The sequence below is a fragment of the Carassius gibelio genome, chromosome A25 (assembly GCF_023724105.1).
Source record: "Carassius gibelio isolate Cgi1373 ecotype wild population from Czech Republic chromosome A25, carGib1.2-hapl.c, whole genome shotgun sequence".
Taxonomy (NCBI): domain Eukaryota; kingdom Metazoa; phylum Chordata; class Actinopteri; order Cypriniformes; family Cyprinidae; genus Carassius; species Carassius gibelio.
This window is the reverse complement of record NC_068395.1, coordinates 9,668,833-9,686,500: the sequence shown is the minus strand read 5'-3', so window position 1 is coordinate 9,686,500 and position 17,668 is coordinate 9,668,833. Positions and strand designations below refer to the sequence as shown.

General features: G+C 37.1%; 1 protein-coding gene across 2 annotated transcripts; it reads left to right on the top strand.

Annotated features, from left to right (window-relative positions):
- The first annotated feature begins 26 nt into the window (after positions 1 to 26).
- On the top strand, positions 27 to 14,762 carry LOC127946748 (putative interleukin-17 receptor E-like). 2 transcript variants are annotated; one of them, XM_052543485.1, is made up of 19 exons: positions 27 to 155; positions 1,491 to 1,553; positions 2,360 to 2,387; positions 2,561 to 2,701; positions 3,689 to 3,795; positions 3,960 to 4,074; positions 4,186 to 4,230; positions 5,874 to 6,016; positions 6,102 to 6,173; positions 6,260 to 6,314; positions 6,799 to 6,959; positions 7,054 to 7,098; positions 7,547 to 7,604; positions 7,681 to 7,832; positions 8,097 to 8,162; positions 8,266 to 8,323; positions 11,480 to 11,596; positions 12,012 to 12,061; positions 14,547 to 14,762. In XM_052543485.1, the coding sequence occupies exons 1-19, from the start codon at positions 135 to 137 to the stop codon at positions 14,553 to 14,555; spliced, it is 1,506 nt and encodes a 501-aa protein (XP_052399445.1). In that variant the 5' UTR covers positions 27 to 134; the 3' UTR covers positions 14,556 to 14,762. The 2 variants fall into 2 exon arrangements, with proteins under 2 accessions (XP_052399445.1, XP_052399444.1); XM_052543484.1 differs by lacking the exon at positions 27 to 155 and having other exon boundaries at positions 1,291 to 1,553.
- The last annotated feature ends 2,906 nt before the right edge of the window (positions 14,763 to 17,668 follow it).

The following is a 17,668-nucleotide window of genomic DNA, read 5'->3' as shown; positions in this document are numbered from 1 at the left end:
GCTGATCCAGAGAGAGCGCGTGTGCGTGTGCGCGCAGCGGAGGCTGGAGGAGAGGAACAACAAAGAGGAGGTGGAGAGAGGAGCACTGAAAACAGGGGAGAGACGACAAAACAACGCCCGCCAAAAAATTATGTATGAGGGGCCAGACAGAGAGTGTAAGGGCTGATCAGTATCTACATGGGATGCTGTTGGTTTTGTTTCATAAGCACATGCGCGTCATCTTTTTTTATGGTATTAATATTAATACTAAGAAAAAGCAGAAAAAGAAGAGTAAATGTGAAAACAATATTAGAATTATCCTTACTATTTATTATTTACAGCACGGTCGATTAAATAATTTGAGCAGGAACCAACAGTATTTCATATAATTAAAAATCTATATAGCAATTTCCATTATTTATTCATTTTTCATGAAACTCGACAAGTAATTTGAACCGACACTATCTCGTATAATAACCTCTTGCACTATCTAGCATATAACATAATAATACAAAAAATAATAAGTGTTCTTAGTAAGTAATAATTACGGTTTATAATAATTGATAAAAAAATAAAAATAAAGTTACTACTACTACTATTATTATAATAAATAAAAAATATATTATAATGATGTATAATATTTGTTTTTTTTTTCAGGATGGTCGACAGCAAATAATTTGAGTAGGATATAGTCATCCCCTTACATTGGCATATAGCATATAAATAATTTAACAATTATTATTATTATTAAAGTGTTTCTCATCTGACTGACTGGTCGGTTTTTGTTTGTAATTCTTGAAACTTGACACCAGTGTCTCCAGATTCATGTTGCTTTTGTTTAGTGCTTTTTGGCAATATGCAACGTCTCGCATAAGAAAGTGACAAAGACCTGTGAGAGCAAAGAAAAAAAAAGCTATAATTATGTAACTGGTATTTTTTTGTGGAAATCAAAATTTTAATTCACGCTTGTTTACTGAGCCCTGTTTGCTGTTGCTATTTGTCTCCATCTAGCGGCAAATATTTCTACATGTACATTTATGCACAAATAAAACTTTATTTCAAGCGCCTGTATAAAACTTTAATCTAGAGTTATGAGCTAGTAAATGCCAAAGAGAGCGCAGTTATGGACATTTAGGGTGTTTGGGTCGTTAAGTGCTATGATTTTCCTGAACTGCCGTGATGAGTATAACATTCGGTGACAGAGAGAGAGAAAGAGAGAGAGAGAGAGAGAGAGAGAGAGAGAGAGAGAGAGAGAGAGAGAGAGAGAGAGAGAGAGATGAGCTTTGGAAGCTGCACTACGTTTTTCTTTTTTCTCTCTCTTTATCTGGGTTTAAGTGGGCGGGAGCAATTTCCCTCTATTATGTCAATTCCCATTTGATATTCAAAGTGCTGCATACTGTGACAGCAAGTCATTCACAGCAACAAAGCCAAGTTTGTACAGGAACGTCAGCGTGTGTCAAATCTGACCAAACATGAAATATCTTCAGCTTCTTCTGCTTCTCATCCTCCAGAGCCACAAGGTCCATATGGACAGCATTGAGAGGAACCAGGACTGTGCTTGGAGTTGTTCTGAGGTTTGTCAGTTAGATTTTTATGTAGTCTAAAAATAAATATAATCTGTTGTTCAGAAGTTTTTTTTTTTTTTAAATGATTGTTTTGTAAATGATTAATTTAGTAAGGTATTTTCTCTCTCTCTCTCTCTCTCTCTCTCTCAAAACTTGATATCACCTTGGCATTACTTCATTAAAACATTGCTGCAGTCATAATTTAATTATCAAAAGTTTAACAATAATATACTGGAATTATATCTAGCTTGCCAGGTGGGAGACATTTAACTTTTAAAAGGCAGTTAAATTAAATTGAACGAAATTTGCCAAATGGCAATAGCAATTATTAATATTTAACTTAATCAAGGCAGTGTTTATTTATATGAGCTATTTCTGTGTTGTGCCAGAAAAGCAGTGGCAGGTTGAGTGGGTGTAAATTATGAGTCATACGATATCAGTAGTAACAATCAAACCCAGTGAGTTATAAGATATGTTAAAAAAGCATTCATCTCAGTCTTATAGAAGCAGGTATACATACACAGATAAGCCACTCTCACTTATCTTGGACATCAGACATAGGCAAAGTTAATCTTTGTGTATTCTGTTGATTATCGTAAATAGATATGAGGAGGATACACTTGTTATATTGGCTCCAACCAGGAACTTTCTAAGGCATGAGCGGGAAACCCCTTGTTTTACTATCTTTACAGTACAGTAACATTTCCTGTTAAATGATAAAGCAGTTCTGGGCCATGCATAAATAGGAAAGTAATTTAAGTAATTTGATTAGGCATAGTGCTTAAAATATTATTTGTTTTTATCTCTACATACAGGGTCTACAGTGTAAACCCAGAGCTTACTGTAAGTATCTATCTATCTATCTATCTATCTATCTATCTATCTATCTATCTATCTATCTATCTATCTATCTATCTATCTATCTATCTATATCTGTCTGTCTGTCTGTCTTTCTGTTTGTCTGTCTTTCTGTATATGCAATAATCAATGATCCTGACATATTTTATATCTTATAGCTCCACTGTCAGCATTTCACTGCAGGAATCAGGCTGTTAGCAGCGGCGTGTTCAATAATGTGACGTTGTCTAATGTGTTAGCGTGTGAGGGGAGGAAATGTTCACTCCAGCTCAGAATCGCAGCATCAGTGAATGTTACAGGTGTGTATTATTCTGGTCACATTGTATGAATTAAATACTTTTAATGTAATATGTTTTCTGTAAAATACCACATTTTTGGAAAATATTTGTATATTTTACAATTAGTTCAATGCTTGTACTGTGACAACTTACCCCCTATGTTCAATGTGTGTTCAGTGGACTGTGTCTTATTGTCTGGCGCAGCAATCCTGAAAAACTTCAACAATCTCTGTTAGAATGTTTTGTAATCACATTGGTAAAACTACCGAGTCATTCCTACATCACTGGATCTTTTTAAAACGACAGCTTTCAAAACAAAAAGTTATTGATTAAATACTCTATAACTAAACACAATATACCTTAATAATTACTATCTTGTTGATTTAACCTGAAATGTTTATTAAATGAGAAACTGCAAAAGTTATGTCACCTCTTTGCACCAACTATTAAAGCTGCAGTAGGTAACTTTTGTAAAAATATATATGTTTTACATATTTGTTAAACCTGTCATTATGTCCTGACAGTAGAATATGAGACAGATAATCTGTGAAAAAAATCAAGCTCCTCTGGCTCCCCCCAGTGGTCCTATTGCCATTTGCAGAAAGTCATCCGCTCCCGGTAAAAAACAACCAATCAGAGCTGCGGTCCGTAACTTTGTTTGTGTTCAAAATGTAGAAAAAAGTATATAATAAGCGAGTACACCATGAATTCATTTTCCAAACCGTGTTTTTAGCTTGTCCTGAATCACTAGGGTACACCTATAATAAGTGTTTATATTCGGACTATTTTAGATTGCTTCGGGGGTACCACGGCGGAGTAACCCAGTACCTTTGTGATTCTTCATAGACATAAACAGAGAGAAGTAGATCCGGCTACGATGTTTTTCCACAAGACGCAAGCAGTTCTGTTTATTAAACGCTAGAGCGTCAAAAGTTACCTACCGCAGCTTTAAATGGATGAAAGAAGATTTTTTTTTTTGTTCTTTGAAAGTTTTGACTGTTTTTCCAGGTGATATTCGCGGGGTTTCAGTGTGTGCCGACTCTGCAGGGATGATAGGACATTGCCAGATTTATACTTTTGGACCTGTTGGCAAAGGAAAAGCCACAGGAAAACAGGTACAGTATGAACATATGATGCTTATTTGATGGTTACACTATGCAAATAGATTTCTAACATTACAACTGAGAAATTTATAAACGACATATCATTGTACCACCAAAACTATAATTTCTTTCCTTGAATGATTGTAAGATGTTGTATTCTTTTTTTCTGCTTCTAGGTTGATGTGCAGTTTAAATGTGTTCCTGTTAGACCTGGACAGCTTGTTTTTGTGACTCTCAAAACGATCCCCGGCTACTGTAAGGCTATTTGGACACAGAGACACCTTGTTCCTGGTATCAGTGTTGTCTTTTTCAGCAGTCTATAAATAATGTTTATATACAATGTAGTCACGCATGACATGAATAACATTAACATCTAATGCCCTTTTCTTTTTTTAATGCCAGAATGCAGTCACGAAGGTATCAGAGATGAAATTACAGAGTGCATCAGTAAGTTTCATTATCATGATGTCACTACATTCATAGACAGACAGACAGACAGATAGATAGATAGATAGATAGATAGATAGATAGATAGATAGATAGACAGACAGTGAAAGATAGACATAGATAGACACTCACACACACACACACACACAGAGATATATTAGTATTAGTGCTGTCAATCGATTAAAAAAAATTAACTAATTAATCGCACAATTTTTTAAAATTAATCGCGATTAATCGCGATTAATCGCAATTAAAAGACTGAAACTTTTTGGATATGTAAATGTAAAATGTAAATAATTAATGTAAACTCAAGACAAAGAAACTATTTAAATTCAAAATATGATTGTTTATTGGAATTTTTGTTTAACTTGTAACACAGATTTTCTCATGTAAACAACATACCTGCAATAAACCATCAATATCCTCCAAATTAACTGTTGGCTTGAAAGCCATATTTATTACAGAAATAAAAACACAGGCATGTAAGTACCATTTGAATTTCAAAACAATCAATGCCAATAAAAAACAAAAATGATTTCCATGTTGAATTCTAAGTGGACTGCAAAAAAATTCCAAAGTATAGTCATTGCCAGTGCTTTAAGTGGGCCAGTATGCACCGGTACCGCCACTTCCAAATATAGCTCTTGAGCATACCGCCACCTCTCCGTGCGCCCAGAACGTGCTTGTAGCGTACCGGTACGCTCATTTGGACATCTGTTTTAATAGAGGTTTTAATCTTTTACCTGCTCTGCCGATTTTCAGAGCGCCCTTCACAATGCAAGCTTCCTAATTCATCCCACCCAGAGCAGAAACTACATTACCCATTCACCCTTAAATAATACAAGTGAATAGCGCATGTGTCGCTTTTCCCACTGTTAAGTGTCAACAACTCAACGTGGCCGGAGAAGGTGTGTGAAACTCGTTGTGAGTTATACTAAAGCAAAATCTTGAGTATTTATTGTCTGATAAACATTAAAAACTGTCTGCGGAGATTGAGTCGTCCTGCAGCCCCCGCTCGCTGTTCATTGGCTGCAGCATCTTTTTTCTAAGTTCTAAAAAAATACCGTAGACGGCAAGGCACAAATTTAGATATTCATTTATCTAATTAATCTATAGCCTATGCACAAAGACAATATGATCTTTTTGTCCCCTTTTTGTTTTAAAGCTTGATGAAGAGAGAGAGCGCAAGTTGCTGCAGCTGAGGAGGACAGTGATGCACGCGTACAGGAGTGATTGACAGTTCGCCGCACTGTGTACAAAAAATACTCCGCTACACAATTATTTCTTTATTTTCGTTTAAGCTTATTAACGTTAGCGTTACAGAAAGGTCTGATTTACGCACTGTTACAGTCATACAGTCATAATGTTTCTTGTGGCAGACTGAAGAGTAATCCGGCAGAGTTTAATACTGAAACTTTCCGCCTAAAAGTCCTTCCTTGGTCTTATCCATATTTCTTTGCACGTTGAACACACATAGGCCACAACTGGAAATAAAAAAAACTGCAACCGCGTTAATTGCGTTATTTTATTTTAACGCGTTAAATATTTCAAATTAATCGAATGCGTTAACGCGCTAATTTTGACAGCACTAATTAGTATGTATTAGTATGTAAATCTGTAACTGTATTGTCGTTTTGTTGTAGCTGGGAAGCTGGCGTACACTGTAAATAAAGCTAGGAATATGTTAACAGTGAAAGTAACTGATGCTCCTGAGAACACAGATTACAACCTCAGGCTCTGCCATAAACGCAATGTCATCTGTGCAGGGGAAGGGGCACAGAGAACGGTAAGAACGGCACACACATTTCCTTTTATTTCCTAGAAGAATTTACATCATTTCATTTTACCCTTGTGTTTTGCATGTGTTACAGATAAAACCACAATATCTAGAGAGTAGCATAGCGCTTCATTATGCCAAACCATTGCCCTGTTTGTGCATTGAGGTATGAAAGCTTTATTTTACGGAAAATTCGGTTTTGAACATGAATCCGACAGTTAAAGGAACTGTTGATTTTGTCTTTTATTTCAGGGTTGGCCTGCTAGAGTAGATGCACGGAGAGTTCAAGTGTGTCCATTTAAAAACAGTGAGTAAAAGTTGCTGTGTTAAAAACAAAAGTCTTAGATGTTTTCAGGTTCTCGATTTCCACTGTAAATATGCTTTGTGAGGGAACATAAAGGTTTAAAATGAGTGGCAACTTCTAAGTTAATCTTCAGACCCACCTCAAGAGCCGAACTGATGAACAAAAAAACTTCCTTGGATTGGTTTGCTTATTTACATTTGCTTGTATTGAATCTGATTTTTTTGTACTAGTTAGCACTTGTCGGATTTGTAAAGGGAGTACCAATTTCCTGTTGCATAGCATTCCAAATTACTTGCTTGCCAAGGGTCTCATACATGAAGCTAATACATTTAAATCAATAATTCACCGTCACATAAGTCTCAATCTTGTTTCAGTTGCTGCGGCGGTTTTTACTTTGTTGAACACAAAAGAAGATATCTTGATGAATGTTTAAATGGTTTTGTCCTTACATTTTAATTTAAAATACCCTCATTGTGTTCTGCAACAGATTTCGAAGAACTGTGGTCTGGGATAACTTTTGACCTCAATAAGGAAGAGTTGATATGGGAGCCGCTGTGTCCTGTCAAAGTGTCAGTATCTCTGTGCCATGCTGATGGAGGAAAAAGCTGCCAAGACCTTGGAAATGCTTTTTATTCGGAGGGGCAAAAAGTATGTTCAGTTGTACCTTTTTATTACATGTGCAGTAATAGCCGCTGATCATAAGGAAACCTTACATCTTTTTTTTTTAACTGTTTCACCTCAGGTGATGTTCTCCTCCGTGGATCCACACCCAATGCTTTGCACGAAGGTTTAATGTTTTGTATTGCATATTTGCTTTCACCCCAAAATTAATTTTCCAAGATTTTGTCATTATTTTGTCATTATTAACATTATTAACCCTCATGAGGTTCCAAACCAGGACTTTTTGGAGAGACGTAGTAAAATGTCCTAGCTGCTTTATTCAATACAATGAAAGTGGATGGGGACTGGAACTGTCACATTTCAAAAATAATAAAAAGAACAATAGAAGTAGTCCTTATGACTCATGCATGATATCCTAATTGTTCTTGAGCTATAATTAGAGGACCATACAAACTAAACAAAAACGATCAAATGGCTTCATTATTGGCTTCATTAATTAATTCACAATTTAAAAATTTGAGGGAATTGTTCCTTTAAATGAATGATGTCATTGACAAAAAACAGCTTTTTGGGTTGGTTGGGAATTCATTGTAATGACTTTTTCTTTATTGTAGTTTACCACTGAAGTGGGGGAATGGATAAAGTGCCCTTTTGCCAAAGGGAATTTCTCAGGTATTTCGGCACAATACCTTTCACAGATGTTTATGTTACACACTGTATGATTCTAAATATCCTTTGATCTGACAAGTCTGGACAGCAAAGATTACATCCAAAGATGGTCAGCAGTCGGCAGAGATTTCAACATGGGTCAAAGCCAGCTTCTCCATTTCTGTCTGTGAGATGAATCCCTCCTCTCAGTGTAAACAAATCGAAGGAAACCAATTCCAAACCCTTTCAGTGGTAAGGAACATCGAGCAGGTAATCTGCCTGTAGGATCAGTTCAGAGCAAATGTACATGATGTCATACGGATGGTTTTTTTTTCATGGTTTCCTCTGTACACTCTTATTCATCTTAGTAAACAATGAAGAGGGCAATTGTCTTTTCAAACTAAAAAATGTCACCTGGTTCATGCCTGATGATATGCGAAAAAGAAAACCTCAAAACACTGAAGCAGTCTTGTTTAAGCTTGTTTGATGTCATGCCAGGTCTTCTTTGTTTTCTAGGACAAAATGAAGCCCACAGTTTTCAACTTGCCTAAAAGTGCGTGCGAAGTGTGTGTCTGCATCAAGGTATGGCAACAAAGGAGTGACAGTAACAGTGCTGTCTAATCTTGTTGGATTTATGTCAGTGGTAATTATTGATGTGGATGGTCTTGTGTTTTCATGTTTGTAGGTCCAGAGGGTAGATGTGCGCTTTTCAGTCCCTGTACTTCAGTGCGACTTGCAGTGTTGTAAGTACATACGTAAAGGTGATAAGATCTTTGCAGAGGCTACTTTAGGGCTAAAAATGGGGTATGCGGGTGGGGGGGGGGGGCATTACAGTTTCAACTGGTTAGTTTTTTTTGGGAAATGAAAGGGATTTGTGTATATATCAATAGCATACGAAAGCAATCAGAGTTCCACACATAACATAGTGCAATATATAATACAAAATAGGCGAATATTTTTGACTATGGTTGACTGTTCAATGTCAGCTTTTGTGATGGGCCACAATACCTGCAGACTGCAGCCAACTCTTCTCTGTCGGTGTGCGTTCTACTCCTTACAGCACAGATTGTAAAAGAAGACTGCTTCAGGTTAATTATCTGGGATAACCCGTGATTTTTGCAGGAAATATGGACATCTTATTTTATCAGGTGCAATAACAGAAAGTTTGACATGGGTAAAGCTGTGTTAGTGTATCTCAAATGATCTAGATTTTCATGCTAATTCCATCTAAATATAGTGTCCTCTAGCCCGAAAAGATCTTGCATTTCCATTTACGAGATACGTATAGAGTGAAAACAGTATCACAATCTACCTCACTTCTGTGTGCACCCTCAGCTGAAACCAATAATAGCATATTGGTGAAACAGAATTTGCAAATGCACTCTGTATCATGGGTTTCTGTTTACAATATGTTCTTGCAGCAATGAGCATGATGATGCCCGTCACAGACATATCTGTTGAATTCTTGAACACAGTGTCTAATCAGAGGCGTTTAAGTTCAAAATCCACTAACTGCTCAAACACCAGATTTGCTGAGTTATGCCATCCCTGAGCCTTGTTAAACAGCCTGTAAATAAACCTAAATGCCACTTTGGCGTTCTTCTGCAATGCACAAGGATTAATTTTGTTGATACTGCTTTTATGTCATTGGTTACAAATTTTTCCTGATTGTGTCTTATTATTGAATGTATTGTTTTAATACAAGAAATAAAAAAGTTTATAAATGACGTAAAGCTAGAGTCCCCCTAATAGTTCCACCACGGCCCATAATTTAGTTAAGCTAATCTACAGGTAAACTTTTAAAAACAGTTAAATGTAGCTACGGTACATTACAAACTTCTTATTTAGCTACTAGTCCCACTTATGAAAAGTTAGTATGTAAGTTACCTTCACCTGTGATACAGCTACTAATACTTCAACTATCTGCTTGTGAAGTCTGACGTCACGTGTCTCCGCTTCCGTGTCCAAAAGCACTATCAGATACCACGAGAAAACAACAAAAGGTGCTAATATAAACTCACAATATGATATAATACTGCCAAAAAATTATAATACTAACCTATAACTTCATACTGAAATCCCACATAGCCAGACAAAAATATATATATACAAATTATTTGTATTTGGGACGCTGTAAGCATTAGTTTAATTCTACAGGTGTGTAGTGTTCTGTAACATTCCACCTGGAAACAAAAATGCCGTGACCCCAAACCCTCTCACAGAAGAAGAAACCCGAAGTGTTTACAACTGTGACGACGAGCACTTATCAGGATCAAGTAAACGCTGGAGTTTCAAAAGTATGTGAAATATTCCATGCCCCGAAGTGTGGTGCTGAATGAAACAAACTGTGATTGGTTATTTGACATGTCAGTCAAACGGCTTCATGGGTGGGCCTTGGCCAATGAAAGCTACCATGAATTCCAGACCTTCAGCCATCAGTCTGAAGGTCTGGCTACACGAGACTAGTGGAGCAGTGACTGAGATCATAGATCGTGGAGCAGAGGGCAAGACCTTGGTGGATGGTGGACCTGGCCCATGGAGCAGAGGCGGGCCCTGGACCATGAAGCAATTGCTGACCTAGGCCTTGGAGCAGTAGCAGGCCTTGATTTTGGAGCAAAGGGCCATGGTGCAGTGTTGGACCTGCGGCAATGGCAGATATGGGCAGTGGAGAAGAGACAGGCCTGAACCATGTAGCAGTGGTGGGCTTAGAACATGGAGCAATGGAGGACCTGGACCGTTGAGCAACCATGAAGCAGATTACCACCACAGTGGTGACCAACGTGATGCCAGAAGGTCAGGAGGCCATGGCAGATCAGAGACATGGACAGACCACCTGGCTGTGACAGAACAGGCAGAATAACTATGAAAAGTCTCAGTGGCAGTAACATGAAAGGCATAGAGATTGTAAACATCCACCGTGGCCGTGGCATGGCAATCATAAAATCCTTGAAAGGCCTTATGCAGTGGCTGTAGCATGACTTTTAATGTTAAAGTTTGTAATAGTGGCATTGTTTTATTTTTGTAAAAAAAAAAAATTTCTTATTCAGTATTTTGAGGAGACCCCGCACATGCCTCCCTTTGCCTCCTCGGAGGTAAAAAGTGTAATGGTTAATGCTAATGCTGCTGCTTTGGCGGTACACAGGGAAGGAGACCAAAGCCTGTTTTGTTTGAATGGATGTAAAACGACCTCTGGTCCCCTTCCCTTTGTACCTCCAAAGCGGCAGCTTTACTGTGGCAGTGTCACAAGTTTAACCATGGCTTTTGTAGTTAAACCGCGGTTATATATATGGTAATTAATATGCCAAAAAACATGGTTACTGCACTTTTACTGTTACAAAACCATGGTTAATTTTCAAAAGGATTAATTTAGGTAAAGGGTAAAGCTACTAAAAAGTAGTTAAATACATTATAATACATTATAATTTGTGGCATAAAAAATGTTCATGTAAATGTAGCGTTAGAGTTAGAAGCATCACCCATACAGCTATTATTGGGAAATCTATACTTTGAAAACAGCATATTGTCTTCAGCTACTCACACTTTCATTTTGGCCACAATATATGATTACAAAATAGCAATGTAGGATTTTGTAGCTTTATATCAGAAAAGCTACACTTTTTTAAAAAACAGCGCTAGTGTCACGCTAATAAAAAGTTAGTGTTTTTTAAAGATACTTTGTACTTAGTTAACACCAATTGTGAACACAATAAGGATAAATACTTGCATTGTAGTGTTTTGTACTGAAAGAACTATACTATTTTGAAAACATCTAAAGCAATGTCAAGTTAATAAAATGTAGTTGGTAATGCCACACTTGTGATGGGTTTCACTTTCAGTTGTACTGTATAACCAGTTTACTCAATCTATTAAGATATGAATTTTGTTTTTTAATCACACAGCAAGTTGGTGTCATGCCCCGGAGAGAAGTCAGGACATTGAGAAGGTTTTATTTCCTGCTCTCATTATTCTGACGGGGATCCTGGCGGCTGTCTTGTTTGGTAGAATGACAATAAAAGGTAAACCGACAGTGGTTTGACACACCTGTTGCCGCTGGCTAGAGGGAAAAGTCAAGATTGTTGTTGGTAATAGTACACATTGTGTTTGAGATTAAAGAGTCCATGACAAAAAATGTATATATAATTTTCAAAACAGTTATCCCTGATTTAACAACACCTTTTCACTGAAAATAAAAGTCATAATTAAAAGCAAATTATAGATGGAAGTAATATGAACAGTAGGTTTCAACATAAATAGTAGACATACCAGTTCCAAACCTGCATAAAAGCTTTAGAAATGAATCGGGCGTGGACGTGTTGTGAAAAACGATGAAAATCTCTGAGATACCAGTTTTTAGACTCCAGTTGCTAATGTCAGATTTTCCTGATGGTCTGAATGGCTTGTTTTGATTTTGATTTGTTTCTTGTTTCATAGATGGGGACAAGAGGAGAACACCATGGACGAAACTCAGATGTCTGAGGATGGTATGTAAACCAAGAAGATCTAATAGATATATAATGGTGTCCTTAGCATTCTAGTTCTATTCTATTTACGATTACAATCAATGGTTGCACATGATTCTTGGCATTTCTGACGTGATCGGACATGACACACACATGCACAATATTTACTGTACATGCAGTATGAATTCCTTTTACTTTAGATACAGTTTGATTACTTTTATAGCCAACAAAGGTCTCTAGTTCCACTTACAAATGAATATATTTCAAAGTAAAATTGCAAATGCATATTAGTATGTAAATATTAAAAGTCAGGTATTTTATTTGTGATTTTGTGTAACTTGATCTATACTCCACAGTGCTATTATAAGCCACATTTGAACTATTAGTAGCGGTGCTTTTTAAATATAATGCTCATGCCTAAACTTTTGAGGAATGTTGAGTTGAAGTGTGCTGTTACCTTTCTAAACAATCAGATTTACTTTTGACCTTGAGCATAAAAACCCCATAGTTACTTTATGAGAGACTTGGGCTAGTATGTAACCACCTAGCAACCATCCAGGAAACCCTAGCAACCACAAAGAATACCATAACAACATGCTAAAACTAACTCAGATGAGGGTTGGTTTTGTATTTCCTATATACTATTATAGTATTTATTAATATGTTGAATTACCTTTTATTTTTATACTTTCACTTTTAAATGTTTTTTTTAGTTGTCTTTTTATTTTTTTTACATTTTTACTTTTACAACCGCATAACAACATGATTAAAACTGAGAACACCTTAGCATTTTACAATAACCTGGCAACCACCCAAAACATCTAGCATCAAATCAGTGACTTTTGAATAAGCAAACATGACACACTTTCGTTAGAAAAAACAAACCGATAACAAAACAATTGGGACACTGTACAAATTGTGAATAAAAACAGAATGTAATGATATGGAAGTTTCAAATCTCAATATTTTATTCAGAATACAACATAGATGACATATCAAATGTTTAAACTGAGAAAATGTATAATTTTAAAGGAAAAAAAATATTTTTAATTCCATGTTATCAACACATCTCAAAAAAGTTGGGACAAGGCCATGTTTACATCTGTGTGGCATCCCTTCTTCTTTTTATAACAGTCTGCAAACTGTTATACTGCAAACTACAAACATGTCCCATTCTTGTCTAACACAAGCTTCTAGTTGCTCAACTGTCTTAGGTCTTCTTTGTCTCATCTTCCTCTTTATGATGCACCAAATATTTTCTATGGGTGAAAGACCTGGACTGCAGGCTGGCCATTTCAGTACCCGGATCCTTCTTCTACTCAGCCATGATGTTGTAATTGATGCAGTATGTGTTCTGGCATTGTAATGTTGGAAAATGTAAGGTCTTTCCTGAAAGAGAAGACGTCTGGATGGGAGCATATGTTGTTCTAGAACTTGGATATACCTTTCAGCATTGATGGTGCCTTTCCAGATGTGTAAGCTGCCCATGCCACATGCACTCATGCAACCTCATACCATCAGAGATGCAGGCTTCTGAACTGAGCGCTGATATCAACTTGGGTTGTCCTTGTCCTCTTTAGTCTGGATGATATGGCTTCCAAGTTAAAAAAAAAAAAACTTCACATTTTGATTTGCCTGTCCACAGAACAGTTTTCCACTTTGCCACAATCGATTTTAAATGAGCCTTGGCCCAGAGAAAACAGCTGCGCTTCTGGATCATGTTTAGATATGGCTTCTTTTTTGACCTATAGAGTTTTAGCCACCAACGGTGAATGGCACGGTGGATTGTGTTCACCAACAATGTTTTCTGGAAGTATTCCTGAGCCCATGTTGTGATTTCCATTACAGTAGCATTCCTGTATGTGATGCAGTGCCGTCTAGGGCCCGAAGATCACAGGCATTCAGTATGGTTTTTTGGCCTTGACCCTTACTTACAGAGATTGTTCCAGATTCTCTGAATCTGTGGATGATATTATTCACTGTAGATGATGATAACTTCAAACTCTTTGCAATTTTTTATTGGGGGAATTGGTGATCCTCTGCCCATCTTGACTTCTGAGACACTTCTGAGGCTCTTTTTATACCCAAGCATGTTGCCAATTGACCTAATAAATTGCAAATTGGTCCTCCAGCTGTTCCTTATATGTACATATTAAATTTAAAAAAAATAATTAAATTGTTTAAAATTAAACATTTAACTTTTCTGGCCTCTTATTGCTACCTGTCCCAACCCAACAAAATGAGCCAAAATTTGGTATGACATTTCAAAATGTCTCACTTTCAACATTTGATATGTTATCTATATTCTATTGTGGATAAAATATAAGTTTATGAGATTTGTAAATCATTCCATTCCTTTTTTACTCACAGTTTGTACAGTGTCCCAACTTTTTTGGAATCGGGTTTGTATAATAGATCCAGGTATAGATATAACATGTCTATATATGAATGAGTTTTTTTGTGGTTATTTTAATAAATATATTATGTCATATGTTTATTTTAACAGAACCAGTGACACCTGCCTTCACAGCAAGAGGATGTCGATTGCAGGATAGTTCTCAATAAAGCATGCATGTCTTTCTTTTTTCTTTTCTTTTATCACTGTAAGAACTGAAGCGCTTGCATAATTTTTTGTCTTGTCTGGTGCATGAAAGAATTTGAAGAATTTGTGTATATAAAACTTTGGTACTTTTGTATGCAAGTCAATATAAGATTGAATGTATGTGAAAGCATTATAATTGTTTCGTGCTTTGCAAAATCCAATTTGTTTTTGTCACCTATGAGCTGCTGCTTTTGTACAGCAGAGGGCAGTGTCTCAAACAAATGAATGTCTGTGTCAGCAGTGTGAATGAGTTTTTCTTCTGATGTTGATATTTCTCTCACGTAAGGCTTGAAACTAGGTCACAAATGGGTAGTCAGTTTACAGACACTTGTGCAACCCCAGTATGTAGATTCAGTGCCATAGAAACGTTTGTGGCTGGACATGTTCCTGTGTCACTTGTGTCTGTAATCATGATTTTCGATGACACACTTTTTTCTGATTCTGAGGATGCAGAGATACTGTATGACATTCCTGGACGGTGCGACTCTGTGCCGATGAGAGGGGCCGGGTGGAACTGGCTCTGGGGTTTGCTGATGAAAACATTCCTGAAGTATAGAGTAAAGCCCAAACAATAGAGCTCAATCGTAGATATAGGACAAATATAGTTTTGGGGAGATGCCACCATTGTCCATCTTAGCTGAGGGTTCACAGTGATCACTCTTAAAAATAAAGTTTCTGAAAGGGGTTTTTGCAGTAATGCCACTGACGAACTGCTTTTGGCTCTGTAAAGAACCAAATGAAGAGTTCTTAAACTTAATGTGTAAAGAACATTTTAATAATGCTAAATCTTTTTCCACTATACGTATTTATGTGTCATGGACATTAAAGGTTCTTCATTGTACAATAAAGAAACGTTATTTTTAAAAATGTGTGCATGTGGCATGTGGGTGCTAGCACTAGGGAGTATTTGACTCTGGTAAACACTGTAAAACAAGCCCATGTGAAAATTGTTGGCCTCAATGACCTCATCGATGCCTGCAGACTCCACCTGCTGTCTGCGAGTCTTCAGCTGGGAGTGAAGCATTCCCCTTTGATGCTTTCCATACAGACCACCGCTACCTTTTCTGTACCTCCCTGGCAGAATGTTCGACTGGTTGTGCTTTGCCTCCAAAACGTGTTTGGGATAAAGGGATAAAGCAGTGGAAAAAAAGACATAGAGACAAAAGCATTTGCTGAGTTGTTGTATGTTTAGCTACTTTCACTTAGCTGCCAGTGACTGCATGTGACCTTTTTGGTTGGGGTCAATAGCCACCAGCCCTGTCCTCTAACCTTTTGGACTGGTCAGTTTTATTACATGGACTCGTACCATCTGTTGGTGTTTAAACCCATAAATCCAAATGCAGAGAGTATAATAATCATTCTCATCTCATGATATGCTTACTTCACTATATGTAGTATAAAAAATAACTATTTCTGATTTCCAAAATTGCATACTGTCTGAGTAGGTGCTATATTTTATAAGGAAATGTATCATTGTCAGAAAAGTATGTTCTATATAGTGTGAATGTGTATAGTATGTGTATAGTTCAGATGTTCTACACCCCTCCATGCTGTGACTTATGGTGTCAATTGTGTTGCTTCACTACCAATCCCAACTCCTCTCCTATTGCCTCATGGAAAGTAGTAGGTCTAGGGTCATTGGCGTACTTCTTGTATTGTTTCATGTACACTACTCATTTCACTGATTTTTTCACTCATTTTCACTCATTTTACTGTTTTTTTCTGTTATACAGCAGGGAAGAATGCATATTAGAACACATGGTAGGATATATGAACAGGCAGTGTTCAGTGCAACTAGAGAACACTTTGCTATTGCATAAGTGATTTTAAAAAAAAACATGAAGACATTTTTTGGTGTTATGTATGATGGCTTTTTTGGCCAAATGGAAAGGATTTGCGACTATGGATGAGAGAGTCAAAACTCGAATCAACTAAACCAATTGCTTCACAAAACGATTCAACGTGCACGCTGAGGACATCTACTGAATAAAGCAGTGTTAATGCAAGTGTGTTGGTTCACTGACAAACCCACAAAACTCTAATAGATTCAATTAACAATTAACAAAAAACTGATTTGAAATCGGTTACAGTCGTATGTAATCCAGGTTCCCGGATTAATTTGAGACAAACCGCCTCATAGCATCGAACCCCTGATTTATGACGCAACGAAGCGTGTTTGACGTGATTAACGTGGTCCACGTGCTTCACGTTTGAAGCCCCGAAGAACCATTGATTTAAAACAAAAGATTAATTAAGTGAATCTGGGCACAAGCAGTGTTTCTAACATGGCCATCATTATAGACAAGTTAAGTTGTATATTGAATTTAGCACTTAACCTGAGCACACCAGACGCGAGTGATGCATCGCGACCAATTAAAACTAAACGTTGGCGTGCTGTGTGATATTTTTTTTCCACTTTATTTGCCATTTAATTGTTGTATATATTTCCACTGCATAATGTTGACCTTTAGTCAGGTAATTTAAGTAACTGTTTATGTGTATCTTTATACATTTGTAGAAAGTGAATGATAATTCACACTTTTGGTGTATAAGGTTACAGACTTAAACTACGTATTATGACGTCGGGCGTCATCGGCTTTCATATCACTGTAGACTGGGAAAGGAAGCCATTTAAAATATTTAGGACACAGTATTCCTGTCTCTGGCATATTGTCTTAACACAGCTTCACACAGATAATTAGCTCAGTGTTGCTATTTGAAGTTTTTGGAACAGATACTTTTTTTCTGGTTAATCTAAACAGCACAGAATAGCATAGTGGAACACTGGGAAACAGAGAGTTAGCCCATAAATTCATGGTCCGGTGCCTCCAAGGACATCATAATGGTCCATTGGGCAGGGCACAAACCCCAGTGGGGGTGGTGGTGGGGTCAGGCTTGCATTCAGCACCCAGGGACCATCCATAATGAATCTTCCTCGTGGAGTCCAGCCAGCTCGCGAAAGCTGAAAAACCAGTACACCAAGGACCTTGTCTAATTATATTCAGATTATATTCATACTACACATT